General features: G+C 52.5%; 1 protein-coding gene across 6 annotated transcripts in view; it reads right to left on the reverse strand.

The window, feature by feature from the left end:
• The window catches only part of OSBP2 (oxysterol binding protein 2), a 98,690-nt gene that overhangs the window by 47,128 nt on the left and 23,878 nt on the right, over nucleotides 1–27,684 (reverse strand). For 4 of the 6 annotated variants that reach the window (XM_030959030.1, XM_030959029.1, XM_030959028.1 and 1 more), the window contains one exon: nucleotides 25,130–25,338. In XM_030959030.1, the coding sequence (XP_030814890.1) occupies nucleotides 25,130–25,338 (209 nt within the window). Of the gene's footprint in view, nucleotides 1–4,754; nucleotides 5,522–7,515; nucleotides 7,606–25,129; nucleotides 25,339–27,684 lie in introns of those variants that run through there. The other 2 variants (XM_030959033.1, XM_030959032.1) reach the window with 2 other exon arrangements.

Here is a 27,684-nt window from a genome sequence, read left to right on the forward strand (position 1 = left end):
TCCTGCCTTGTGCCGGCATCAGGAGCTCCCAGGCAGTGCATCCATGTCACAGAATGCCAGGATTATTTGGGTTGGAAAAGCCCTTTAAGGTCATTGAGTCCAACCATGAACTTCCAACACCTCCAGGCCCACCCTAAACCGTGTCCCTGAACCATTTCCATGGCACCTGCACGTCCTTGGGATGCATCCTTTCCCAGCCAAGCCACATGTGCTTGTGGGCAGGAATCCACCTTCACTGCTGAAAATGAAAGGGAACAGGGCAGAGAGGGCATCTTTGGAAAGAAGATGAACATTCCCTGCCCTCAGCTCACGATCTGCTGCTTTGCTGAGCGTTCAGGGCTCCCTGCTGGGAAGGATGGGCTTGGCCAGCTCCGGGCACTGCCATTCCCTGCTGGCCCCAGGGACACTTGCTGCCCCAGGAGCTCATCCCAGTGAGAATCATGGAATGGAACCATGGAATGGAACCATGGAACGGAATCATGGAATGGAACCATGGAATGGAACCATGGAATGGAACCATGGAATAGAACCATGGAATAGAACCATGGAATGGAACCATGGAATGGAACCATGGAATAGAACCATGGAAGGAATGGAATCATGGAATGGAACCATGGAACGGAATAATGGAATGGAATCATGGAACGGAATCATGGAACAGAACCATGGAACGGAACCATGGAATGGAATCATGGAATAGAACCATGGAATGGAACCATGGAACGGAATCATGGAACGGAATCATGGAACAGAACCATGGAACGGAACCATGGAATGGAATCATGGAATAGAACCATGGAATGGAACCATGGAATGGAACCATGGAATGGAATCATGGAATGGAACCATGGAACGGAATCATGGAACGGAATCATGGAACGGAACCATGGAATGGAATCATGGAATAGAACCATGGAATGGAACCATGGAATGGAACCATGGAATGGAATCATGGAATGGAACCATGGAATGGAATCATGGAATGGAACCATGGAACGGAATCATGGAACGGAATCATGGAACAGAACCATGGAACGGAATAATGGAATGGAACCATGGAATGAACCATGGAATGGAATCATGGAATGAACCATGGAATGGAATCATGGAATGGAACCATGGAATGGAATCATGGAATGGAACCATGGAACAGAATAATGGAATAGGATCATGGAATACCCTGAGCTGACCCTCACGATCACCCAGTCCCATCCCTGTCCCTGCCCAGACCCCCACCAACCCCACCCTGTCCATCCCTGGCAGTGCTGTCCAAAGGCTCCTGCAGCTCTGGCAGCCTCAGGGCCGTGCCCATTCCCTGGGCAGCCTGGGCAGTGCCAGCACCCTCTGGGGGAAGAACCTTGCCCTGATCTCAGCCTGAACCCCCCCAGCACAGCCCAGTGCACAGAGACACCTCCACATCCACGTCCCCCAGCCCTGGGGTCAAGGGCAGTCACAGGGCAGGGTTTCCTTCTACTTCTCACCTGGACATCCCAGCTCACACCGAGCTCCCCGAGCTCTCACTTCTTGAAATGAAAGGATTCCACAACATGAAACATCTCCAAACATCTCCATGGACATTCTTACATTGTTATTTCACCTGGAAAAACCATCCACAGCAAAGCACACCAGGCAGGGCCCCATGTCACTGCACCCTGAGTGACCCGTGACTCAGCCTTGGAGAATCCAGGCTTTATTCTAAAGCAGGTGAATCCACCAGCCCTGATTACAGATTTTAAGTGCTTTTCACAAATAAATCAGCAGCCACCACTGCTCAAGCTGCAATAAAACACCTCCAGTTCCCCAGCAGCTCCAGCCAGACAGCTCCAGCCCAAACTCCAGACTCTTAACCCAGGAGCAGAACAACCAGGATGCAGCCCATGGATTCAGCACCTCCTCGTGCCAAAACTCTCAGGAAAGAGCTCCCCACCTCAAGAAACTTCTCAATAAATCTGGATAAAGGCTGAACCAACACATCTGCTTTGGGAGCAGGATACAGCCTGTCCATCACCACCTGTGCTTGGTCCTCGTGGAAATGTAATCCAGCTCATTCCTGAGCAGACTTTAAACACTCATTTCAATGGTTCCTAGCTGGGCCATGAAATAAATACACTCTGCATGTCTATGGAGAGAGAAATGCATTTTCCCATCTCTTTTATGGTCCCCTCTGCGTGCTGAAGCCGTGGGCCAGGTGCAGCCCAGGATCTGAGTTTCCTTTGAGGATAATTGCCCATGTCACCACCAAATATTAATGACAGACTGCATTTGGGCACAGTAAGAAACCAGCACCAAACACACAGCATGGAGCTGGAGAGGGAAATTCCTGATGGAAATGCCCTCTGAAGCAGCAACAGCACTGCTTCTACTGGCAAGAGCTTTGAGATCCTCAAAATTAACTAATGATAAGCTAATTATCTTAATCTGTTAGCTACCCACAGACCTTCCTGTGCACAGCAAGTGAAGTGTCTGCATTCCTCTGTCTCTAAAGACTTCAGCACCTCGGTCCTTCCTCCTTAATTTGGCCACAAACCCAAACCCCAAGATCCCATCAGCTCTGACTGAACCAGATCTGCCCCTTAACACACAAACACAGAACAAAACATCTCCTTAAATCCATCTGCACCTTCCTTTAAAATCAAAAGAGCACTGGCACAATTTGTGCCATCCCCTGGACCCTTGGCAGTGCCCAAGGCCAGGCTGGACAGGGCTTGGAGCACTGGGATGACTGAAGATGTCCCTGCCCATGGCAGGGGGTGGCACTTTAAGGACCCTTCCAAGCCAATCATTCTGGAATATTGAATCATTCAACCCAAAGATTCAATAATTGGTTTTATCTTACAAGCACAAAAGCAACTCCTAAAGCCACCCAAAGCCTCCAGGCTGAGCTCCTCTGTTCCCAAGGAATCTCCTGCTGAGCAGAGCCAGGCCCAGCTTTTCCCTGAGCTGCTCATTAAAACTCATCAGCATTTTAAACATAATTCAGACAGCTCCTTTTGAGGAGATAAGTGGATTTAAGGACAAAATTTTGGTAGGGAAAAAAAAATCACAGCATGAGGATTTCTAAATGAAAAGTAAAGCCTCCTTGGGATGTATTTTCCCATCCAAAATATTGCATTTTCAATGGGGAGTGTGCTTACCAGAGTGACACACTTTGCACATCACAGTTTTTACAGTAAATTGGTTTTAAAAGCCAACATTTTCCCAGCTTTGGGGTTCACTTTGCTGTTAAAACATGACAAATATCTGCCTGTCATGTCCCAGGGCCAAAGCCTCTGGGTTTGTCAAATTTGCTCCACATGTGTGAAAAGGATGTTCCCCACCAGACAGGGAAAATTTTTCCATGTCACTGCAAAGCTTGCCCAAAATACCCCCATAAAATGGAGGAAAGATGCTTTGGGGGCAGAAAAAGACCAGGCCAGTCATGGGAATACCCCAATCTCCCCTCAGACACCCTCAAAACCTCTCCCCAGGTTCTTCCCTGCACTTCCCAAGCCCACTCCCCATTTCTCCAGTGCTCACCACTCACCTTCCCCAGATTTTCACACAAGACTGGTTTCAGCTTTTGATGAGAATAATTCTGGTTTGGGGCATTTTATTCTCCACTGAAGGCTTGTTATGTAAAGCTCTGTGCAGAACTCCTGGAACACGCATGTCCTTACGTCACCCAGCTGGAAAAACAGCTCGAGAAGGGAAGCAAAGGGAAGGGGACAATCTGGATTTGATAAAAAAGATTTTTTTTTTTTTGGTCATCTGAAGCTAGCTGTAAATCCTCAATTGCTTGAATTTTGATTTGACCTATTTGCATTCTTCCTTTCCTCACCCTTTTCTGGGGGAAGGAAATTGCATTTAGATAAAATAATTTGTTGTGAAGTGATGCTTGAGAGCAGGATAGGACCATGGGATCATGGCATGGGTTGGGATGGGAATGACCTTAAAGCCCACCCAGTGCCACCCCTGCCATGGCAAGGACACCTTCCACTGTCCCAGGCTGCTCCAAACCCCAATGTCCAACCTGGCCTGGAACACCTCCATGAATTGTCAGTGCTGCCATGAAGCAACACAAAAGTTGAACTGAAAGGCAGGACCCACCCCCAGCCTCTTTCTGCTTCATCCCACTGAGGGAAAAAACACCAACATGGGGATTTCTGTCCCAAAGCAGTGCAGATTTGGGCAGAGCATCCTTTATCCCATAATGACAGAGCTCCTGCACACCCAGCACTGGGCTCTACTGGGAAACACCTGGAATGACAGAGGGCAGTAACAGACAGGACATTTTAGGGCACACCTTAAACACAGCTCAGTGCTCCTGGAGAACAGCTCTGCCTCTCACCACGGCGTGGGCAGGGAGCAGCACAGGACCAACATAGCCACTCTCAAAGGAATTTGGTTTAGAACCCAAAAAATACATCCTGACACCAACACAGGGGCTGATTTACCCATGACAAACAGCCCAACATCCTGTGCAATTAAAGGTACCCGAATAGAACAAATTATCAGTAAATTTAAAGGTGCTTTTTGTATTAAAACTGAGTCAATCTGGATTCTGGATTTTTTAAACACCTGATAAAGCAGGAGCCCCACACTTTGTCCATCTCCAACCAAATCCAGCAGGGCTGTAGCACATGATGCCTGCAGGGCAGATTCCACACGTGCATTCCTAATATTCCTCGGTGGGGTCAAACAGCTCCTCCCCAGCCCACCCCAGCAGAGCAGGGAAGCCCCAGGGACACATCCAGAACGCCGGGAAGGCCACTAACCCTTGTGGAATTTATTCAGACAGCCGGCGTTGCAGAAGGAGCGGAGCGATCCTGTCTCCCAGCAGCCCCTACCCTTCATCCCCACCGCGGGATGGCTCCGCCGAGGCTGCCACGACTCCTACATGGCTGCGAGCCTGGGGATGCAGGAAAACCCACAGGGATGGAGAGATGGCCCAGGGAAATGTCCTTATCCCAGTGCCACGCTTCCCATCATCCATTCCCAGCACATGCCGCTAGCAGGGCACTACGGCTCCATCATCAAACCAGCCTCGTACCAGCATGCACCACGGAGCAGCCCTTAACTCCATCCCTGCCGGAAAACAGCCTCATCCTGCCCAAAAAACCGGGACAGAGAGCGGCAGCAGCAGCCCCAGCCCGGGCAGGCTCGGCTGGGACCGGCTCCGGAGCGGTGCCTGCGGATACCCAGCCCCAAAGGCAGAGGGATGCTGCATTTTTGGGGAGGGAGGGGGAGATTTGGAAGCTTGTCCCTTTAAATGCTGCTGGAGGTTATTTTTAGGACATTGGCTTAAAATAAAGACCAGAATTCCTTTATTTTTTTTTATCAGAAAGTCCATTATCCATTTTAGTCACCCGGTCACATTTCACATCCCAACAGCTCCGTAACAAACCCCGGAGGCTCCTCCAGCCCTGTCCTCCCTGAGATCCATTTTCTCACCCCTCCATTCCAAAACCACTGGATTTTCCCAGCTTTAATTTGCCCAGTCGTGAGGGAATGTTTAATTCTGGAGGAAAAATGCAGCATAAATCCCAATCCAGAGCCCAGCAGCTGCTGCCTGTGTGCAGTGAGACCCAGAGCATGGAGTGGGAACTGGAAATCTATTAATTCACAGGGATTAACAGTTTGCATTTGATCATTTTTTTCTCACTCCAACTGGATTACAAAGGTTTTACAGCAGGAAGAAAACGTTTGTATTCCAGCTTTTAAGTTGGAACCACTTTCTGAGGACACATTTAAATAGAGAGGCAGGGACTGTGCAAGAATTCCAGGTGGAAAAAGGAGAAATTCAGCCAGATCACACAATCTTTACTATGTGCAGTCAAGCCAGGGAAATGAATGCTGGCAGTGCACACATGCACAAAGATGTCATTAAATTATTGGCATATTTATTGATGGTTTGGGTAAGAAGCAGCAGTTCTTAAGGGGAAAATGACCACCACAAGAGATTGGATTTTAATTGGAGAGGAGAGGAAGGTCTTGATAGGATTTAGCTCAAAACAAGAATTTCCAGCTCTGATACCAGATCCAAGGACCAGCTGGAGGCAGGATCTGGGTTTTGACACTGAGACCAGAGTTAACCTATACAGGGCCATACAGACACAGACACACACACACATTTATATTCTGTATTATATCCTAATTCCCAACCCTGATCAGCAGGGATGGAGGAGACACAGCTCCACTCCTGCTGCAGGAAATCAAGGCAGGATCATGGACAAAAAACCCCAAGATCCTCTCCACAAGGATCACATTCCCAAACTGACACAGCTCTGCATCTTTTCTGCCAGCTGCCCCCAGCCTCCTCCTGCCAATATTTAAGTCACAGCCCCAGTCACTCATCTCAACATTTGGAAATCAGTCCTCAAGTTCCCTGCTCATCAACAGATTGCAGGTTTATCCCTGCATTCAGCTCCTTCTGCTGTAAATCCAGAGTTACCTGGGTCCCAGGAACAGCAGAAGGTGCCTGGGAAAGGCTCCTTGACTTCCCCTGGGAAAGTCAGGATGAGCTTTCTCCTTTCTTTCCAAAGGAAATGCTGGAATTGTGATGTTACTTCTTGCTGAGCAACTGAAACTCAGGTGGGAAGAGGAGTGAGGGTGTGGAGCACCCAAGGCTGATGAGGGGCCAGGGAAAGGCTGGGATAAACACCATGAATGAGGGGATCCAGGAGGAGACCATCCATCCCCCCATGGCACACACAGCATCCCACAACACACTCCCAGACCGTGGATCTCCCAGCAACACCAGATCATTCATCTTCCAGTAACTGCATCAAATTTAAAAAGCCATTTAAAAATGCAACTTCTACCTTCCAAATACTTTGCCTGGAAGAAGACAAGGTGGGTAGGTCAGGGGATGGCTGCAGTTTGGGTTTAGTCTGCCTTCTTTTCCAAGTTTGATGAAATTCCAAAACAAACTGGAGAACTTCAAGAATTCTGTTTTCCCGTTCCCGAGTGTTCCCAACAACATTCCCAGCTGCACTCTTCAGCCTGATATCTCTTTTATCATTATCCAGTTAATCTTGAAAGCCTCTATGATCCCTAATTTTCTGGTATCTTTACAGCTCTGCCACATCCACCTCCCAAACCCACTGATACAAACATCAGGTGATTGTTACAAAGCCCTGCCAGGATTAGTGGCACCAAACCACCTCAAACTCCAGCTCCTCCCTTAAAATCGATTGGAAATGCTTCATTTGGAGCAGTTACAACAACTTCTCCCTGGTCCAGAGGTTCCCTGGGTGGGAAGGGACCGTAAATCCCATTTTACTCCAGCCCCATGGGGCTGCTCCAGCCTGACACAGGGCAGGGTGAGATGCAAGGCTGCCCCACACAGGGACCCTCTGGGGACCCCCACATATGGGAACACCCCTCACTTTATCCATTTATAATCAATTCACGTGCCTGACCGACCCCAGGGGCTCTCCCAAACACCTCCAAACCCAGCGCACACCCCAAAGGAGCCCGGCCCCAGCCCTGCCCCCAGAGCGCTCAGCCCCAGGCCGGGTTTAGGGCATTACATACTGCGTTTGCCACAGCACCTCTTCCTCATCCAGTGCTCGGGAGGGGCCGCAGGGACAGGAACAGCGACAGACACAGGGACAGGAGGAGCAGGAGCAGCCCCAGAGGGCCCCGAGCCCGGCCCAGCCTTCCCCCGGGCTGCTCTCCGCAGGCTCCATATCCTCATTTCTTCCCTTCCCTTCCCCTCTCCGCAGCTCATTCCCCGTGCTCAGGGCTGGGAGTGCCTCCTCCTCCTTCTCTTCCTCCTCCTCCTCCTCCTCCCTCTCCTCACCTCACCCACAGCAGCTGCGCTGCCCCAGCACTTGGAGAACAGGCTCAGAAAAAAACCAGAAACTTGGGAAATTTCACCTTTTACATGTTTCCAGTGGAAAAACCCAAAACCAGCCCCTTTTGGGGGTCTCTTCTGGGCAGAGCTGCATGTCAAGAGTGACACAGGCATTCCTTGCCCAATTTCAAGTCCTTGCTTCAAATATTATCGTGATAAAACCATCTTAAAAAAACCTGGGGACTTGTGTCTGCACTGAGATACCTTATGATACACTAATGATGAGATATTAAATATAGTCATTTACTGTATATAATCTAATATTGCCTTGAAATACTCTTTCCAGTATTGCCTTGAAACACTCTTCCCATAAATGCCCGAATATTCCAAAATAGAACAGCTGTGCTGATTCCAGGTGTTCCTGCTTTGGGATTGTTGTGGTTTTTAAGCAGAGTTATTCCCAACCCTCCAATTCTCTCCCTGCTCCGACTGCAGGGATTGTCTCTGCCCCCTGCAGACACAAAGGAGAAGTGGCCACTTCCCTCTGCAAAAACCTTCATTGTATTGGAAAACAACACATCTTCATCCTCTGCTGCTTTTGAGGCTTTTAGTAACATTTGATTCTTTTCAGGGTTTTCTAGAGGAGTAGGTGTCCCTCAACTCCCCAAATTCCTGCTGCTTGTTTAAAGTATGATGCCCAAACCCACCCCACATAAATTCACACACACAGGAGTGAAGTGAACATGTCTGAAATATCACAGAATCGTGGTTTGGGTGGGAAGGGACCTTAAAACTCATCCAGTCCCACCCCCTGCCACTGTCCCAGGCTGCCCCAAGCCCTGTCCAGCCTGGCCTTGGGCACTGCCAGGGATCCAGGGGAATCCACAAACTCCCGGGCACCCTGTGCCAAGGCCTCTTCTCCAACCCTTCCTGGTCCTCTCCTCCCTCCCAGGAAAAGCCAATCTCACTGTGCCTACGCTGTCAGAAAACTTTTAGGACTTCCAGAAGGAAACAATTCAACTTTAAACCTTCTCTGGGCAAGGAGGTAACACTGGATCTTCTCTTTTGCCCTGTGTGAATCAAAGAAAAAATTATTTACATAGTAAAAAGTAAAGAAAAAAACCTACCAGTTATACTGGGGGGATTTTCCTTCCTGACTGAGAAGAGCTCCAGCCACTGGATGTCACCAGGAAACACCACTGCAGGTCCTGAGCAGTTCAAGCCTCATCCCCAGGCTGCAAATCTCAGCCCAGGGATGCCCAGAATCCAGAGTGCTCCAAGGCCAACCACAAAGGCTGTCTCCAGAGGAACAGCTCCCCAGAGGCTCTTCCACAGCTTTGCCCAACAACTGGGTTTTTTTAACACTTTGCTCCTGACTCCATTTATTTTATTCCTCTCAAAAATGCTGCTGGGGTGCAAGGAACTCCTCCATCTGCCCCATCTTGGTGACACTGAATCTCATGGTGGGTTTGTGTGCTATGGAAATCTTGGATTCCTCAGTTACACAATTCACCCTCGAAAAGGAGATCAGTGGAATAACCAATATCCTTGTTTTAGTGTAAACAGGCAGCTGGAAGAGCTCACATGTGAGTTTTCCATCACACTCCAGCAGTTCTGCTCCCAGACTGCTGGAGGAACTTGGTTCATTCCAGGGGCTGGAGAGCAGAGGCAGAACCTGGAGGGAATTTGAGGGTTTTTTACTCCTTTCCTTGTTTAAAGTCAGACATTCACCCCCCAGCACATTTCTTCTGCACTGCTTACTGACCAGATGCCAAGGAGGGACAGGGAGCAGGAAAATGCTCGTCTGGGTCAGGGTCCCAAGGGCAGAGGAGGGAAGGGAGGGACCCCTGCCTTGAAGAAGAAGTGGCTTAGCTGGGGATTTCAGAGCCAGTCCCACAGCAGGGACAGAAACCCACAGAGCCCCTCACTCCCTGCAGGAATTACACCCAGCCCCTTTCAATGCTCCCCACGCAGCACCCAGGTGAGTGAGTGCCCTGGGATGGCAGCTCTGCCTGCCCCACCTGGCTCTGCACTGAACAGGCTGTCCTCCTCCAGCAGGGAATCCTGCCAGGAGCGAGCACAGCCTGCCCCATTTCTGGGAACAGGGAGCACTGAGAGCCTGTGCTGCAGCTCACAGCTCCAGAGCTGGCAGCACTGCGAGCACCAGCCTCCTCCCCGCCACACAACCCAGGATCCCTGAGGCTGGAAAAGCCCTCCCAGCCCATGGAGTCCCAGCTGTGCCTCATCCCCCACCCAGGGGTCTGAGTGCCACCTCCATGGAGTCCCAGCTGTGCCCCATCCCTACCCTGTCCCCAGCCCAGAGCTCTGAGTGCCACCTCCAGTCACTCCTTGGACACTCCAGGGATGGGGACTCCAAACCTCCCTGGGCAGCCCCTCCCAGTGCTGGACAATGTTTTCCATGAAAGGAATCTTTCCTGATGTCCAGCCTGAACTTCCTCCTCATAAACCACCCTCCATGGCTGGAAAACCTCCACCTGCAGCACCCAGGACCCTGTTTAAAAAGGATTAACAGCTTTTGTACCCCTCCATCCTCTCCCAAGCCAGTGTCAGCACCTTACACCATCCAAGGGTCCAGCCCTTCCTCCCTCCCTCCTGTCAGGAGCTGAGGGATAACCCAGTGTGCCACTGTCACCACTGGGCTCCTAAATCCAACACCCAGCACACCCCTCAGGGAGGCTCTGGCAGCAGTTTAAGCTCCTACCAGCACATTTTCAGGGAGAATCCCAAACTGGGTGTTTATCATCTTGTCATGCTTTCAGCCCTCTTTGTTTTCCCTTCCCCAGCCCAGCTTTAACTATAACTGAATATTTGAGTTCCTCGTGAATGAGTTACTGCCAGAGGGAGAGCTGCTCCCTGAGGAGACTCATTTTAAATTGGAAACACTCCTTAGAGCTAAATTTTTAGTTGAAGCTACAAATCTAATAACTGAGGTCAAAACTCCCTGGTTATCCATCTCCAGGAGCAGCAAGCCTGCCAACATGATGTTATTAGAGCACCACAAGAAGTCATTTTCCATGGCAAAAGGCAGCTCTGCTGCTGCATCCATCCTTGCAGAAGTGGCTCTGCCCTCCATGCTGGGTTTGTGCTGCACCTCCAGCATCTCCTGGGGGAGGCTGGAGCTGGATCCCTGCTCACACTTGTCCCAGGACAGGTTCCTGCAGGACAGGCTGCTGAGCCCAGCCAGGGCACCAAATATCCTCAGCCCAGCAGGGCCAAGACCCCCAGCAGAAGCTGCTGCTTTGCAGAAAAGATGAAGAGAAGAAGCTCTACATCTTTTCTGCCAGCTGCCCCCAGCCTCTTCCTGCCAATATTTAAGTCACAGCCCCAGTCACTCATCTCAACATTTGGAAATCAGTCCTCAAGTTCCCTGCTCATCAACAGATTGCAGGTTTATCCCTGCATTCAGCTCCTTCTGCTGTAAATCCAGAGTTACCTGGGTCCCAGGAACAGCAGAAGGTGCCTGGGAAAGGCTCCCTGACTTCCCCTGGGAAAGTCAGGATGAGCTTTCTCCTTTCTTTCCAAGGGAAATGCTGGAATTGTGATGTTACTTCTTGCTGCTGAAACTCAGGTGGGAAGAGGAGTGAGGGTGTGGAGCACCCTGGGCTGATGAGGGGCCAGGGAAGGCACAGGGAAATAAACACAGGGAAAATGAGGGGATCCAGGAGGAGACCATCCATCCCCCCATGGCACACACAGCATCCCACAACACACTCCCAGACCGTGGATCTCCCAGAAACACCAGATTATTCATCTTCCAGAAACTGCATCAAATTTATTCCATTAATCCTATCCCACCCCTCACCAATGGAGCCAATGGAGGAGGCAAGAGAGACTTTCCTCAATAAGATTTTCCTCAAATGAAGTAAAAAGCCGAGCAGAATAAAAGTGGCATTGTACCCTCAAGTTGATCTTCACTACCTAGAGTGACAATTTTAGCTGAAAAACTCCTAAAACTCCACAAGAATTCTGAAATTCCCAGTGGATCTGGGGAAATGCCCCAGTGGAGGTTCTGCTGGCATCAGATTGCAGCACAGGGAGGAGCCGAGGCGCTGCAGGAGGAGCACAGGCTCCACCAGGTGCCAGCACAGCCCAGCTGCGCCACTTCCAGCCGGGAATGTCGGGGCAGGGCGAGTTTGGGGTCCCCACGTGCTGGGAGCAGTCTGGGGGCTCTGCCTGGGGCTGGGAAAGGGGCAGGAACCCGGGACAAGAGGAGCAGCTGCTCCCCATGGAAAAGCAGCTCTCCTGCCCTGCTGGAGGGCCCAAGCAAGGTCTGGCTGGCAGATCCCTCTTTTCCAAGACATCTATTGAAGGCCACAAGCACAGGCAGTAAATAACCTCGGTGCCCCCAAAGCCGGGCTCTCTGCAGGGACAGGGCTGATGCAAGAGCTGGGAAAGCTGGAAGCACACGGAGCTCCACGGGCAGCCAGGAATGCAGGGAAGCAGCGAGCCAGGAGAGGGCAACCTGCTCCTGCTGCACGGCCTGGATGGGAGCAGGGAGCAAACAGCTCCTGCAGGGTGCCCAGCAGGAAAGGCCCTGGGGGTGCTGGTGGCAGCGGCTGGACACGAGCCCAGGTGTGCCCAGGTGGCCCAGAGGCCAAGGACAGCTGGGCTGTGCCAGCCCTGGGGTGGCAGCAGGAGCAGGGCAGTGCCCGTGCCCTGAGCTGGCACTGCTGGGGCACCTCCAGTGCTGGGGCAGCTCTGGGACCCTCCTGCCAGGAGAGACCTGGAGGGGCTGGAGCGTGTGCAGGGCAGGGAATGGAGCTGGGAAGGGGCTGGAGCCCCAGGAGAGGCTGAGGGAGCTGGGAAGGGGCTCAGCCTGGAGCAAAGGAGGCTCAGGGGGCCCTTGTGGCTCTGCACAGCTCCTGCCAGGAGGGCACAGCCGGGGGGTCGGGCTGTGCTCCAGGGAACAGGGACAGGAGCAGAGGGAACGGCCTCAGGCTGGGCCAGGGCAGGGACAGGGTGGATTTTGGGATAATTCCTTCATGGAAATGGCTGTCCAGCACTGGCACAGCTGCCCAGGGCAGGGCTGGAGTCCCTGTCCCTGCAGGGATTGAACAGCTGTGTGGATGTGGCACTTGGGGACAGGGGGCAGTGGTGGCCTTGGCAGGGCTGGGGAATAGAGGGATTTGGGTGATCTCTGAGGGCTTTTCCAACCTCCACAATTCTGTGATTCTGTGACTGCAGTATGCTCAGATATCCCAAGTTCCTGGTCCAGAGGGATGTCAGAAATGCCAAGGGGATGTATGGAAGGCACACATGGCTCTGCAGGTGTTCCCTCAAGCTGTGAGTCCCAGCAATTCCCTGATACCTGAGTAACAAATGAACACCCAACCAAAACTCCTTCATGTGCAGGGAGAGCCCTGAGGGACTCCCTGTGCCCTGCCAGGGCTGCACAGAGCTGCTGTATCCCACCACCAATCCAAATCCCATTTTCCCCTCTGTGGCCAGGAGTAGGAGCTGTTGGGCTTCATTAGACACAAACACCACAAGGTTTCCTGCCAGTCCCTCACTCCTCAGTGCCCAGCAGCCCTGCCACCTCCCCCTCTGCCCAGCCCAACCCTCCAGAGATGCCTTCAGACCTACTGAAGGATCAGTTTTCACCCAGTGACTCATTTCTAACTAGCAAGGACTGTTATTGTTTCCAGAGTTCAAACCTGATTTATCTCCAGCAGCCTTTTTCTGTGCCAGGTAAAGAAAACAGCCCGTGGGAATTCTGAATGACTGACAGCAGCAGTGAGATACTGAACTGATTCCTGAGCTGGGAATCTCCTCCTTGCTGCTCCCAATTGTATGAAAATCCCTGTTGTGCTGCTAAATGTGGCATTAAAAACTACTTACAGGTGAAACTTGCCTTAGAAATCAGTAACCAGAGTCTGCTCCAGCACTGAGAGAGAGCTCAGGGCTCAAGAGCCAGGGTGAGCAAGGTCCCAGCTTTGTCCCCTTCCTGCAGCTCCATCTCCATAAGGACACCACATGCCCTGTGCTGGAACTGTCCCTCCCATGGGCAGGGACAGCTCCCACTGTCCCAGGTGCTCCCAGCCCCAGTGTCCAGCCTGGCCTTGGGCACTGCCAGGGATCCAGGGGCAGCCCCAGCTGCTCTGGGCACCCTGTGCCAGGGCCTGCCCACCCTGCCAGGGAACAATTCCTAATTCCCAATATCCCATCCAGCCTGCCCTCTGACACTGGGAAACCATTCCCTGTGTCCTGTCCCTCCAGCCCTTGTCCCCAGTCCCTCTCCATCCTTCCTGCAGGCTACCTTCAGGTGCTCCCATCCTTTGGTTCTCCCAGGGGATAAAGTTTTGCTTTATCTGTGTGTCCAGTCCCTTTTCATGTGCCATTTTTCCAGAAACTTGTGAATCTTAGTTTGGGAATAAAGATAAATCCAATGCATGCTCCCATTTTAGACAGCACTAGAAGTGCTTGAAAGTTTTGATATTATTTTTAGCACAAATATTTTTGAAAGTCTTCCCAAGCTAAACCTGGTGTGTCACTGGTACTTAGGGAAACCACATTTTTTCGCCTGTTGTGAAAAATAACAAGTTTGTAGTATAGAAAAGTGTTTTCTTGCTCAAACACCACAACCCTGTCACCAAGGGTGAGTGTCTCCTGGTTCCCTGCCAGGCAAGCACTGTGTATTCCCTGGGATCTTAAAAATCCCCCTTCCTGCGTGGGTGCACAAGTGGGAAGGATGATCCTCGTTGTTCCTTCCCTGCTGCACTTGCTAACATTGACTGGGTTTGTCATTTTGGGAACTTTTCACGTGAGGGATGAACTCAGTGCAGATGTTCCCTCCTTGCTAGGCACTGGGAATGGGACCTCTGCCCTCTTGGGATAAAGGTGTCCCTGCCCATGGCAGGGGTGGGACAAGCTGAGCTTTAAGTTCCCTTCAACCCAAACCATTCCATGGTTCTGTGCCCCTGCAAAGGCTGTTCCAACTCCTTTGGCTGAAGTCACAAAGCACCACCTGCAATTCCCCAAGGGAAATCATCAGCCCTGAGTTCAGGTGCAATGTGGGCACAGCTGCCCAGGGGTCACTGGTTTGGGCTTTGCAGCTTTGCCAAGTGACCTCGGGAAATTCTTTCCTCAAAAAGATGTGTGGAAGGGAGGAGGTTGTGTGGAAGCAACAAAAAAGGCATTGAGCATGAGAGAAATTAAACACTGACTTATAAACAGCTGGAAAACATGGAATGAGGGAAATCCCCTCACTCAGGCCACACACTCACAATGTTTGTCCATGGCACAGGGGGAAAGGGCCATAAATAATGAAATGAGGGGAAAAAAACAGATTTAAAGAAACACAGGAGATGGGCATGGGAGAAACACAATCCAGTAGCACAATCCACAGCATTTTTGGAAATAAGGATGAATCTGTGGTACCTACAAACATGGCACAGCAGATACCACTCTGCCCTGGTATTTATCCCTTTATCAATTTATAACCAGTTTTTCCCTGCTATTTGTCAACTCCAGGAGTAGCACAATCCTCACCATAGGAATTTATCCCTCTCCCTCCCATTTTTGCTGGAGAAGAATCTGCTCTCCAACTTGCCAAGGAGTGAACTGAGGCCTGTGTGTACAACAGGACACTTTAGCCCCTGGGTTTTGCCCGCCCTCCCCGCTCCCACAGGTAGGGCTGAGCAAGGACCCAGAAGGATTTCTCCTCCCAGTGTTCCTGCACCAAACTCCTTCTGCAGCAGCTCAGCCAAAACAGGGCCTTTCCTTCACCACAGCTGTCCCAGGTCACCCTGGTGAGGAAAGAAGGGCCCTGGTGTGCTCAGAGAATTGTGGAATCACCCAGGTTGGAGAAGTCCTCTGAGATCCTCGAGTCCAGCTGTCCCCAGCACTGTCAAGGCCACCCAGGCACCCAAACGCCACATCCCCACTGCTGTTAAATCCCCCCAGGGATCTGGGCATCTGGGCAGCCCATTCCAAAGCCTGAGCAGCCTTTCCTGAAGGAATTTTCTCCAGTATCCAATGTAAACCTCCCCCAGAATCCTCGTGCTGCACATCCCACCCCCTCCTCCAGCAGGAGCGTTTTCCCAGCTCTGGCGTGGGCACGGAGCCTCCTGCCCACCCCAGCTCTGCTCCTGCTGTGCCAGCCCTTCCCAGAGCCTCCCCCCAGCACTGCTCTGCTCTGTCACGTTCCTGTGCTTATTTCCAGGGGGCTCCTGCTGCAGCCTCACCTGGAATGCTGAAAACACAGGAGCCCAAAAAACTCCACTGAGAAACTGCCCCAGGGCCTGGCTCACCTCACACAGCTGAGTGCCAGCCCTGCTGAGGGACTGCAGGAGCCCATGGACATTCCAAGAGGCTGCCAAGAGTGTGAAAGGACGGGGTGACTGCCCAGAGGAGGGAGCACCAGGGTTCCCTGGGCAGTGGCACAGGGCAGGGGAGGCAGGGGGGATGTGCCTCTGCCCTTGGGCAGGGGTAAGAGCAGCACTGGAGCAGCAGGAGCTGTGACATCGTTTCCCATCCCACTTCAGAATTACAGAATCCCAGAATAGTCTGGGTGGGAAGGGGACTCAAAGCTCATCCAGTGCCACCCTGCCATGGCAGGGACACCTCCCACTGTCCCAGGTGCTCCCAGCCCCAGTGTCCAGCCTGGCCTTGGGCACTGCCAGGGATCCAGGGGCAGCCCCAGCTGCTCTGGGCACCCTGTGCCAGGGCCTGCCCACCCTGCCAGGGAACAATTCCTAATTCCCAATATCCCATCCAGCCCTGCCCTCTGGCAGTGGGAGCCATTCCCTGTGTCCTGTCATAGAATCATGGAATAGTTTAGGCTGGAAAGGACCTTAAAGCTCATCTTGTTCCAGCCCCTGCCATGGGCAGGCACAGCTTCCACTGACCATGGACACCAGGCAGAGCTGAGGAGCAGCCACAGCTCTGCACTCACTCTGGAGGATGAGGCAGGAGCAGCAGGAATGCCCTAAATACTGCTGGCTGCTCTGAGCCCCTGCTGGAATGTTTAATTCCTGCTGTTATGTAAGTACTGTTTTCTGGGTTCCTTGGCTGGCAGTGATTATCATGGATTACATCTGCAAAACAAGAGCAGTGAATGTGCTCTGGTACCTGGGATCAGGGCAGAGCAGCACCACAGCCAGGAGGGGAGCTCAGGCCTGGGGCTGCTCCATCCCCACATGCAAGTGGAGGGGAAAACAGCAGCAAGGCAATTAAAAACAGATTAGAAAAATAACAAGGCGGGGGAGGGAGGGGAGGGAAGTGGTTCCTGGCTTGTGAAATAGAAAAATCCAAAGATTCCTCCCATCCTCCTCATGTTTGCAGCACCAGGCAGCAGCCAGGAGAAGGGAGCAGTTGAAGGCTGTGGAGATAAGAGAATCCTTCACTGGTTTGGGGTGGGAAGGGACCTTAAAGCCCATCCAGTCCCAACCCCTGCCATGGGTAGGGACACCTTCCACTATCCCAGGTGCTCCCAGCCCCATCCAGCCTGGCCTTGGGCACTGCCAGGGATCCAGGAACAGCCACAGCTGCTCTGGGCACCCTGTGCCAGGGCCTCAGCACACTTACAGGGAACAATTCCTTTCCAGTATCCCCCCTAACCTGCCACTTTGTCCAAATTCCCTCTCCCTGGCACGGTTTCCCACGGATCCAGCCTGTCCAGATCCCTCTGCAAACCCTTCCTGCCCTCCAGCATCCCTGTGGCTGTGGCAGGAGGAGCTGAAGTGCTGGCTGCAGCTCCCTGGGGTGGCTGAGATGAACCAACCCAACCCAATCCATCAGGAGACTGGGGAGCCAGAGCATCCTGCCAGCTGCAGGAGGAACACAAGTGAGAGCAGAAGGCACTGAGAGGAGACAGGAATCGTCAGGAATGGGAAATCCAAGCAAACGAGTCCATCAGCAGCACTGTCAGTTCTATCTCCCACAGCAGCAGCTCCTGGCATAGTCAACAACAGCTGGCTGTCCTGGGGAAATCCAGACTCCAAGGATAAAAAGACAATTAGAAGAGCAAGGTGGCAGCCAGGCACGAGCCCTGCAGCACAGGGAAACAGCTCACAGAGATGGGGAAACTCACAGGGAGGAGGGGAAAAGGGAATGCTGCTGTCCAAAGAGCTGGGAATGGCTGGGCTGTTCCAGCCAGACATGAGCTGGGACAACAAGGACAGCAATTGTCCTGTCCTGCCACAACCCAGCAGAGCCACAAGCCAAGGCCACCTGGCCAGGAGCTTCTGTGAGGCCAGGGGGAGCAACAAGGGGATAATTCATGGAATGGGACAGGGAAGGTGCCAGATGTTTTGCAGTGTCACAGGCCCAACTCAAAATGGCTTTTGCAAACAAACCCCTGCCTTGGAAAAAGGACAAAAAAACAGCCAAAATGAGTAGAGCAACACAAGTGACATTATCAGTGGAGTGATTAAAGGGGAAGCTGAGGAAGAATTAATTATGGCTAGTTTTTAATGCTGCCATAAAGGCTGGATATGGGACGCTGAAGGGGAACTCCTTGCTGGTCTGAGCTGCCCCTTGGCTTCCACCCACCCAACTGCACCCCAGCCCTGCAGTGGGACCCCCACAGCTCCAGCGTCCCTCTCCAGAGCTGGATTGTCCCTTTCCACTCTCCTGCAACAGGAATTCACCCCAGGACTGGAGCAGGGGGCATCACCAGCCCTCTTCCACTCCTCCTCCTCTCTGCTCAGAGCTCCCACCCTCCTGCAGCCCACAGAGAGCCCCCAAAAGCAATCCCTCCCTGTTTTTCAAGAAGAAAACAATGGATTAAGGCAGGAAGGATAATCAGGTAACCCAAGTAATCAACCCCCACTGTCCCAGACCACTGACCCACACCACAGGGTGTTGGTTTCAAAGTGAATCCTCCCCAGGATGGTCACACAAGGTCAGCCTAAAAACCCAGGAAATTCCATCTCTTCCCAGCAAGCAAACTGCAGTTGGTATTTTGGAAACAGGATACTGGGACAGGGCACAGGCTCTGGTTCCTCTGGGCACTGATCCTTCCCTGTCAGAGCTGTGCTGCACAAAGAGCCCCAGGTCACATTCCATACACAGCCAGTCATAGCCTGTACCCCAAGGGATGAAATTGTGCCCAAATCTGTTTGGTCTCCCTGGATTTTCTGGCACCTGGCAGCAAGTGCCACCATTTAATTGGATGTTGTACAAAATATTAATTATTCCTGCTCCATTTAAACCTATGAGCTGATAATTTCCTCCTTTTTCTTGTTATAAGCACTTCTCCCCAACTTTTCCTAGACTCAGACAGTCACAGAATTGTTAAAGTTGGAAAAGACCTTTAAGACCGAGTCTAACCATTGATCCAGCACTACCAAGGCCACCAACAACTCACATCCCCAAGTGCCACATCCACACAGCTGTTCAATCCCTGCAGGGACAGGGACTCCAGCCCTGCCCTGGGCAGCTGTGCCAGGGCTGGAAACCCTTTCCAGGAAGAAATGTTCCCAATATTCCCCCCTGGCCCAGCCTGAGGCCATTCCCTCTGCTCCTGTCCCTGTTCCCTGGAGCACAGCCCGACCCCCCCGGCTGTCCCCTCCTGGCAGGAGCTGTGCAGAGCCACAAGGGCCCCCTGAGCCTCCTTTGCTCCAGGCTGAGCCCCTTCCCAGCTCCCTCAGCCTCTCCTGGGGCTCCAGCACATTTCCTGTACCATTGACCATCATCCATGTGGCACCTTCAGCTCTCCTTCTCCCAGATAAAAAATTTACTTTCCATCACCCTCCTTCCCTCATCAGAGGAGATTTTATTTCTCTGGTTTAATCTTCTGCCTGTTTGGTTGTTTGAGTTTTCTTTTCAAGTTCTGCTGAAAACCCTGAGAGTCATTGGCAGGGCATCTCCAGGGAAGAGATGCCAGCAGCACACAGAGCAAACCTGCATTCCTTCTTTTCTACTCTGATTATCAATTCCCAGTTTTTCTGCACTCAGCCAAAGGAACCAGACCCCTCTGAGAGTGGCTGGCAGGTGAGTTGTTCTTGCACAGACACCAGCACTGGCCTGTCCAGTGAACTCCTGGATTTCAGCACCATGAACACCAAAATCCCTTTCTGTCAGCCCAGAATCTGCCCCTCATCAGGTGAACACTGGAACCACACACAGCTTTCACCCTCTCTGCTGCCTGGGATCCCTGAGCAGGGAATGAAAAGGAGTCACCAACTCCCTCTCCCAGCAGCCCAAGTCCATTCTGGGGAGTTTTCCTGGTGTTTAAAATACCAGGAACAGAATTCCACTCTTCCCTTGCACACTTTTCCCTTATTACAGAGCCAAGAAAATAACCATATATTCAGCACTCATCAAATTCTTGGATGTCATGATACTGCTCTAAAAAGAAAGGATAGTTTTACATCAATTTTTGTATTTGTTTAAAGAAAATCCACCAGCCACAGTCACCAAATACAGAGGGTGAACACAGAAATCTGATTTTCAGTCCAGGTAACAGTACAGAGCCACAGCCAGTACTGATAAAAGCAGGTGATGAAAGAGCACAAATTGAGTTTACTACAACACTTTGCAATGCCACTTAGCAACAGGAATGCCACGTTTGGCTGAGCAGAGCTTGGGCTGGGACTGTTCTGTCCTCCTGTCACACTCTACATGTGTTTCAGAGGAATTAAACACATGTGGTAATTGAGGAGAGAGCTAAGCTCAGCTCCACTCTCACTTTCTGCCACTAATCCCTGGGCAGGTTCATCCCTGGGCAGGTTCATCCCTGGGCAGGTTTATCCCTGGGCAGGTTTCTCTCCCTGGGCAGGTTCATCCCTGGGCAGCAGGATGAGGACAGGGAGCTGAGGTCACATCTCAGTACCAATGTCCCAGGTCACAGCTCGTTACCAAAATACTCCTGACCCCACAGCGGGCAGAGGGGAAACCAGAGCTCCCCTTTGCACAGAACAGCAAAGTCTCCCATCCCATACTTGGTTTGGTGACAGGTTTTGCTGTTAAAAACAGACATGAAAAGCAGTCCTGTGAAATGGCCCCTGCGGGTGCACAGCTCCAGCCAGCAGCCAAGTTAAAAACAGAGTTAAAAACATTTCCACAGCTGTTCAACTCAGGAGAACTCCTGGGGGAAAGACCCTTTTCATCCACTCCAAAATGGAGACCCAGCACTGAAAACATGGGCAGCAATTTGCCAGTCCTTCCACCCATCAAATTTCCCATCAAATCCCAAACACCCTGGCAGCACTGAGGATCACTGACTGCTGCAGAAACAGGGAATGAACCCCAGCCCAGGCTCCAGCAGGTCTGGGGGTGATTCAAGGCTGAGCAGTGCAGCTGACACAACAGAAGGATGGGGACATCCAGGGGCTGGAGAGCTGGAGAGGGCCCAGGAGAACCTCAAAAGGTTCAACAAGTCCAGGGGCCAGGTCCTGCATCCAGGTCAGGGCAACCCCAGCCGCGAGCACAGACTGGGAGAGGAACTCCTGGAGAGCAGCCCTGGGGACAAGGACATTGGGGTGCTGCTGGGTGAGGGCTGCACCTGCCCCAACCCTGACACCCCCTCAGCCCTGGGCTGAGCTCCCAGTGTGGGCAGCAGGGCAGGGGATTCTGTCCCTCTGCCCCACTCAGGTGAGACCCCACCTGCAGAGCTGCCCCAGCCCTGGGGCCAGCACAGGAGGGACCTGGGGCTGCTGGAGAGAGTCCAGAGGGGGCACCAGAGATGCTGCCAGGGCTGGAGCCAGGTTGGGAGAGCTGGGGGTGCTCACCTGGAGAGGAGAAGGCTCCAGGGAGAGCTCAGAGCCCCTTGCAGGGCCTAAAGGGGCTCCAGGAGAGCTGGAGAGGGACTGGGGACAAGGGATGGAGGGACAGGACACAGGGAATGGCTCCCACTGCCAGAGGGCAGGGATGGATGGGATATTGGGAATTAGGAATTGTTCCCTGGGAGGGTGGTGAGGCCATGGCCTGTGAAGCAGGCAGGGCAGCAGGCAGTGCCCATGAGCACACAGGGCCACAAGGATGCTCTTTGTGTCCCCTCCCAGAAGGACAGACAGCACCAGACACAAACCTGCTCCTCTGCCACCCTCTCCCCACCTTCTGGCTTTCCTGAGCAATGGATGCTCCTCTCTGAGGGCCCAAATCCCTTCAGCTGCTCACCACCCTTTGCACTCACTGGAGCCCAGCTGGGCTCTGCAGAGCAGCCCCTGGGGAACACACAGCTTTTGGGGATCCCTCAGGAGGCAACTCAGACAATTCTGCACATGAGCAGATTGAAGGACTGCGGACTTCTACAGCAAATCCAGAACCTCCTCCCTTTACTTGTAAACATCCACCCCAGGGCTCATAGGGACACAACATCAGGAATTCTATTTTGATTCAAGCCAAACCCACAGTCACTCTTTACTATAATTAAAATATCTCTAATTGGCACAAACCATCAGCCAGGTGAACATTACAGCATAAAGTAATTCACTGATGTGCTCAGGATTCAGCACCCATCTACAGAGTGTCTTATCCCCTTGATGAGATCAGGAAAGTCTGGAAAAGCAGGAGTCTGCTGTGGATTTTCTGTTCCATCAGCTCTGTGGCCTGGATCACAGCTGAGTCAGCAGAGCCTGGGGCAGCACAGCCACATCCACAGCACTGCCCTCAGCCCAGAGCTCAGCAGGGCTGCAGCCCCAGCACAGCCAGCCTCTGCATTTGCTATTTTTATGGGCAGACACAAACCAAAATAGCTGTGCCTGACTCGGGAGGCAGCGTGGCTGACAGCCCTGGGACCACCCCACCCTGACCCAGCACTGCCACAGCCCCACGGTCCCACAGGCAAGGTAAAGAACACACACCACCCCTCCAGGAGATCCTCTCCCACACACCCACCTCTCCAGGAGATCCTTTCACACACCCATCTCCCCAGGAGATCCTTTCCCACATCCACCTCTCAAGGAGATCCTCTCCCACACACCCACCTCTCCAGGAGATCCATCTCCACACATCCACCTGTCCAGGAGATCCATCTCCACACATCCTCCTCACCAGGAGATCCTTTCCCACATCCTCCTCTCCAGAAGTCCATCTCCACACACCCACCCAGCTGAAGGACTGGACAGCCCCCAGAGCCAGCTCAGTGCAGGCAGGACCAGCACAGTGTCCCACCCTAAACAAGTGTGCCCAGAAACTTCTCCCCTCCTGCATCAGCTGGGCTCTCTGTCAGTATTTGAATATTCCAGAGCTGGAATTTTAAGGGACAGAAAGTTCACAGCATTTAAAATCACAGAATGGTTTGGGTTGGGACTTTAAATACCATGTAGTCCAACCCCCCTGCCATGGCAGGGACACCTCCCACTGTCCCAGGTGCTCCCAGCCTCAATGTCCAGCCTGGCCTTGGGCACTGCCAGGGATCCAGGGGCAGCCCCAGCTGCTCTGGGCACCCTGTGCCAGGGCCTGCCCACCCTGACAGGGAACAATTCCTAATTCCCAAGATCCCATCCATCCCTGCCCTCTGGCAGTGGAAGCCATTCCCCCTTGTCCTGGCACTGTCTCTTCTGTCCCAAGTCTCTCTCCATCTCTCTTGGAGCTCCTTCAGGCACTGGAAGGTGCTTTAAGGTCTCCCTGGAGCATTCTCTTTTCCATTTCTGAAGTTTGTTTACTGCAGCCTGAAGCTGTGTTTGCTTGTAGCAGAAAATCCAATGTTAACCTCAGACGAGTTACAGACATTGAGATACAGACTAAGTGAATCACTGAAATATTTCGAAAAGATTCTGTTTGCCAAGCCTAACTGACCCATCACAGGCAGAACAATGTCACCCTGGGGAGGAGCTGTGCAGCAGGCACAGGGCTCTGACAGCTTTACAAAGTGTGACTGTTGCAAACCTGCTCCAATAAACACCACAACAAAGGGGCAGCAGCAGAGATGCACACAGAAACAGCTCAACTAAATATCAGTGTCATTCATCCCCCAAACCTCCTCAGGCTGTGCAACACCACCCTGGGGTGCTCAGGCCTCTGAGCACAGCATTTCCAGCATTCCCAGCACAAAGTCTCCAGGAGAAAGACACCTCACTCTGCCTCCCAGAAGCAGCATCATTAGCTCATTGTTACTGGCTCTCCACAGTTCCCAGCCATTCCCACAGCTCCAAAGACCTGCTCAGAGCTGGCAGGCAGCTGAGATGAGGCGCAGCAGGGCTGTGTCCAACCCTTTGTGTCCCTGGGAGACCATCAGAAACCTCCAGCTGTGCATGAAACCCTCCCTGGGTGGGTTCTGCACCATTTAACCAGCCCACAAGAGCTGTGTGAGCTGAGCAGAGCAGCAGGAGCTGTGCTGGGGAAGATGAAACAGGAAAGCCTTATAAATATGATTGCCTGGCAAAAGATTTTGAGAATATAGAAACTATGAGCAAGACTGCAATGAAAGGAAGCTTTGAGATACCTCAGTTACTGAACAACTGGAACACAATGGTGTGGCTGGCTGAAGGTAATTCCCTTTTGATAGAACAACACCCTCTGCTTGCAGACAGCTCTAAGGGTCAGAGCAGACCCTGCAGCTTGGCAGAAGGGGCCCAAAGAGGAGATTTTAGGGTTTAAAATGTAGCACAGTATGGTAATGTCATGATTCTTATAGGCCGTATGTAAATGCTATAGGATTTGTATCTTGTACTAGATTGGTTAGTGAGAATTAGAATATTCAACACAGAAGAAGATTTACTATATTGTAATGGGAACCTCAATCTCTTATCTTCTTTACCACACTCTTGCCTTCTCTCTCTTTCCCACTCTCTTTACTTCTCTCAGGCCTGCTCCAGCTGTGGCTGGCAGCTCCCAGCAGGGCCCTGCACCCAGGCCCTTGGCAATGAACCCCAAGTTCCTGACCTGGCCTCAGAGATCTCTGGTCTCTGTCTGTCCCCACCATCCCAACCCCAGCACTCCCACAGAGCTGGAGGGCTCAGGGTGCCCAGGCTGCCCCATTCCTGACTGGTTAAATCCTCATACCTGACTGGTTAAACCCCTGCTCCTGACTGGTTAAACCCCCATTACCTGACTGGTTAAATCCTTGTACCTGACTGGTTAAACCCCCGTACACGACTGGTTAAATCGCCATACCTGACCGGTTAAATCCCCATTCCTGACCGGTTAAATCCCCGTTCCTGACCGGTTAAATCCCCGTTCCTGACCAGTTAAACCCCCATACCTGACTGGTTAAACCCCCGTACCCAACTGGTTAAATGCCCATTCTTGACTGGTTAAATCCCCGTACCTGACAGGTTAAAGCCCCATACCTGACAGGTTAAACCCCCGTTCATGACTGGTTAAACCCCCGTTCCTGACAGGTTAAATGCCCGTTCCTGACTGGTTTAACCCCCGTTCCTGACTGGTTAAATGCCCGTTCCTGACAGGTTAAAGCCCTGTTTCTGACAGGTTAAATGCCCGTACCTGACTGGTTGTTCCGCATGCGGATGGCCTTGGCCTTGGCCAGCTCCAGGGCTGTGACCCAGCGCTGCCTCTCCACTTCTGAGTTGGCCTTCAGGTGGTAGGTCCTGCCCCCGTTGGACAGCACGATGTTGCACGAGTCCTCCGTGTCAATGTGGGCCGTGGACAGGTTGATGGTGCCCCGGCACGTGTGGGCCATCTCTGCCTGAGTCCTGCACGGGAACAGAGGGACAAGGAAGGGTCAGTGCTGCTGTACCCGACCCCAAAACACCTCCAAGGCACCCTCCTGCACAGCACAGACCTGTGGAGACATCCTGAGCTGGCAGCACTCACATGCAATCCACTAAAGCTGGAAAAGGTGTGGTATTCACATGCCCTCTGAACAGAGAGAGATTTAGCTTTCTCAGGATTCTCCTGAGAGAAGCAGAGAAAAGAATGATCAAAACAAAATCTCATTTGCAGCTCCTGTGTTTGTGCCCATGTGGAATGTGTTCTGGAGATTGTTTACCCAAGGTGATTGCTTGATTGGATTCTGGTGATGGTGTTCTGGATTCATTGAGCAATTGGATCCCCGTGTGTGTGTGTGTGTGTGTGTGTGTGTGTGTGTGTGTGTGTGTGTGTGTGTGTGTGTGTGTCAGGACTCTCAGGCAGAGAGCCACAGGTTTTCTAGTTAGTTAGTTATTTAGTTAGTTAGTCAGTCAGTGATAGTTCTTGTTAGTGTAATATAGTTCTAGTATAAATATAGTATAATGAAGTAATTAATTAGCCTTCTGGTATCATGGAGTTCTGCACATCATTCTTCCCTGTGTCAGAGGATCTTCACAGCATCCAACAGAAAAGGCCCTCAGAGAAACAAGGGCAGACTGAGGTGTTTAGATGGAGCTCGTTTCCTTGGAGGAGCAACACCCCATCATTCCTTACACATTCACATCCCACCGTGTCCACTGCTTCTGGCTGCTCTAAAAGCAAAGTTCCAACTACAAAACACTGGCTTTCACATCTCATTTCCACTGCTGCTCTTCTGCCTTCTCCCAGCTGTCCCACCTCCAGAATCCAGCACTCTGTGGCTTTTTATACCCTCTCCCTTCCATCATTGTTTTCGTCCAAGTGTGCTCAGACCTTGTATGTCCCAGCCCTGGGGTGGCAGCAGGAGCAGGGCAGTGCCCATGCCCTGAGCTGGCACTGCTGGGGCACCTCCAGTGCTGGGGCAGCTCTGGGACCCTCCTGCCAGGAGAGACCTGGAGGGGCTGGAGCGTGTCCAGGGCAGGGAATGGAGCTGGGAAGGGGCTGGAGCCCCAGGAGAGGCTGAGGGAGCTGGGAAGGGGCTCAGCCTGGAGCAAAGGAGGCTCAGGGGGCCCTTGTGGCTCTGCACAGCTCCTGCCAGGAGGGGACAGCCGGGGGGGTCGGGCTGTGCTCCAGGGAACAGGGACAGGAGCAGAGGGAACGGCCTCAGGCTGGGCCAGGGCAGGGGCAGGGTGGAATTTGGGAACATTTCTTCCTGGAAAGGGCGGTCAGGCCCTGGCACAGCTGCCCAGACCAGGGTTGGAGTCCCCATCCCTGAAGGGATTTAACAGCCATGTGGATGTGACACCTGGGGACATGGATGAGCGGTGGCCTTGGCAGTGGCAGGTTAATGGTTGACCTCAATGATCTCAGAGGGTTTTTCCAACCTCAGTGACTCTGTAATTCCACAAGAACATCAGAGCAGGGAGGCCTTAGAGGCACAGCCTAGAGCTGCTCTCAGAAAGTGTTGGTGATCAAGCTCACTACAGGACAGAGATATGGTCCCTGCCAGGGAAGAAGAATGGGCAGCACTCCAGGGATACCCACTGCCAAGCTGATTCCTGAGGCTGCTTGTTACACACAGGAGGCCACTCTGCCTGACCAGGAACTCAAAATCCCCAAACATCTCAAGGACATCTCTCACCTGTTCAGCCCTGACACTGCTTTGTGGGACAGATTTATGCCAGGGCCACATCCAAGCCTGACACGAGGACATGAAATCCTCCTGGTGCCTCCTTAAGACCTACAGTTTGTGCCTCTCAGCACCACAGGGTAAGTTCAGAGCCAGTGCACAGTGTGGTTACACTTTCTGCAGTGGTTGAGTTGGCCCCAAAGGAATCAAGCCCCAGTTTTCATTCCTAAGTCATCCCTTCACGCTGCAGCACGTACTGTGCTCCCAGGAGAGATCCCTTCCCACCTTGAGAGAGCTGCTAAAATCATCTTCTCTCGTCCACAAAGCAAAGGTCCCCAAGGTGACTGCACTAAATCAGCTGCAGGCGTTCAGAGCCTCGCTCTCCCACCAAGGAAACGGAGACGTTGCTCTCCCAGCTCCCCTCCCGTGCCAATCGGCATGGGAAATCAATTCCTATCAATCAGCACCCACACACGAGGCAGGCACCTGACCCAGCCTGGAGCCAACCTCCTGTGCCCAGAGCCGGGGAAGGGAGCGGAGGTGCCCTTCAGAGGCCTCGTGGTCAGCTCGATGCGCTCACTCACGGCTGGCACTGGGCTGGGCTGTAACCTGATCCCGCAGATCCCGGCTCGGCCCTTCCCGC

Source organism: Camarhynchus parvulus, chromosome 15 (genome assembly GCF_901933205.1).
Source record: "Camarhynchus parvulus chromosome 15, STF_HiC, whole genome shotgun sequence".
Classification (NCBI taxonomy): domain Eukaryota; kingdom Metazoa; phylum Chordata; class Aves; order Passeriformes; family Thraupidae; genus Camarhynchus; species Camarhynchus parvulus.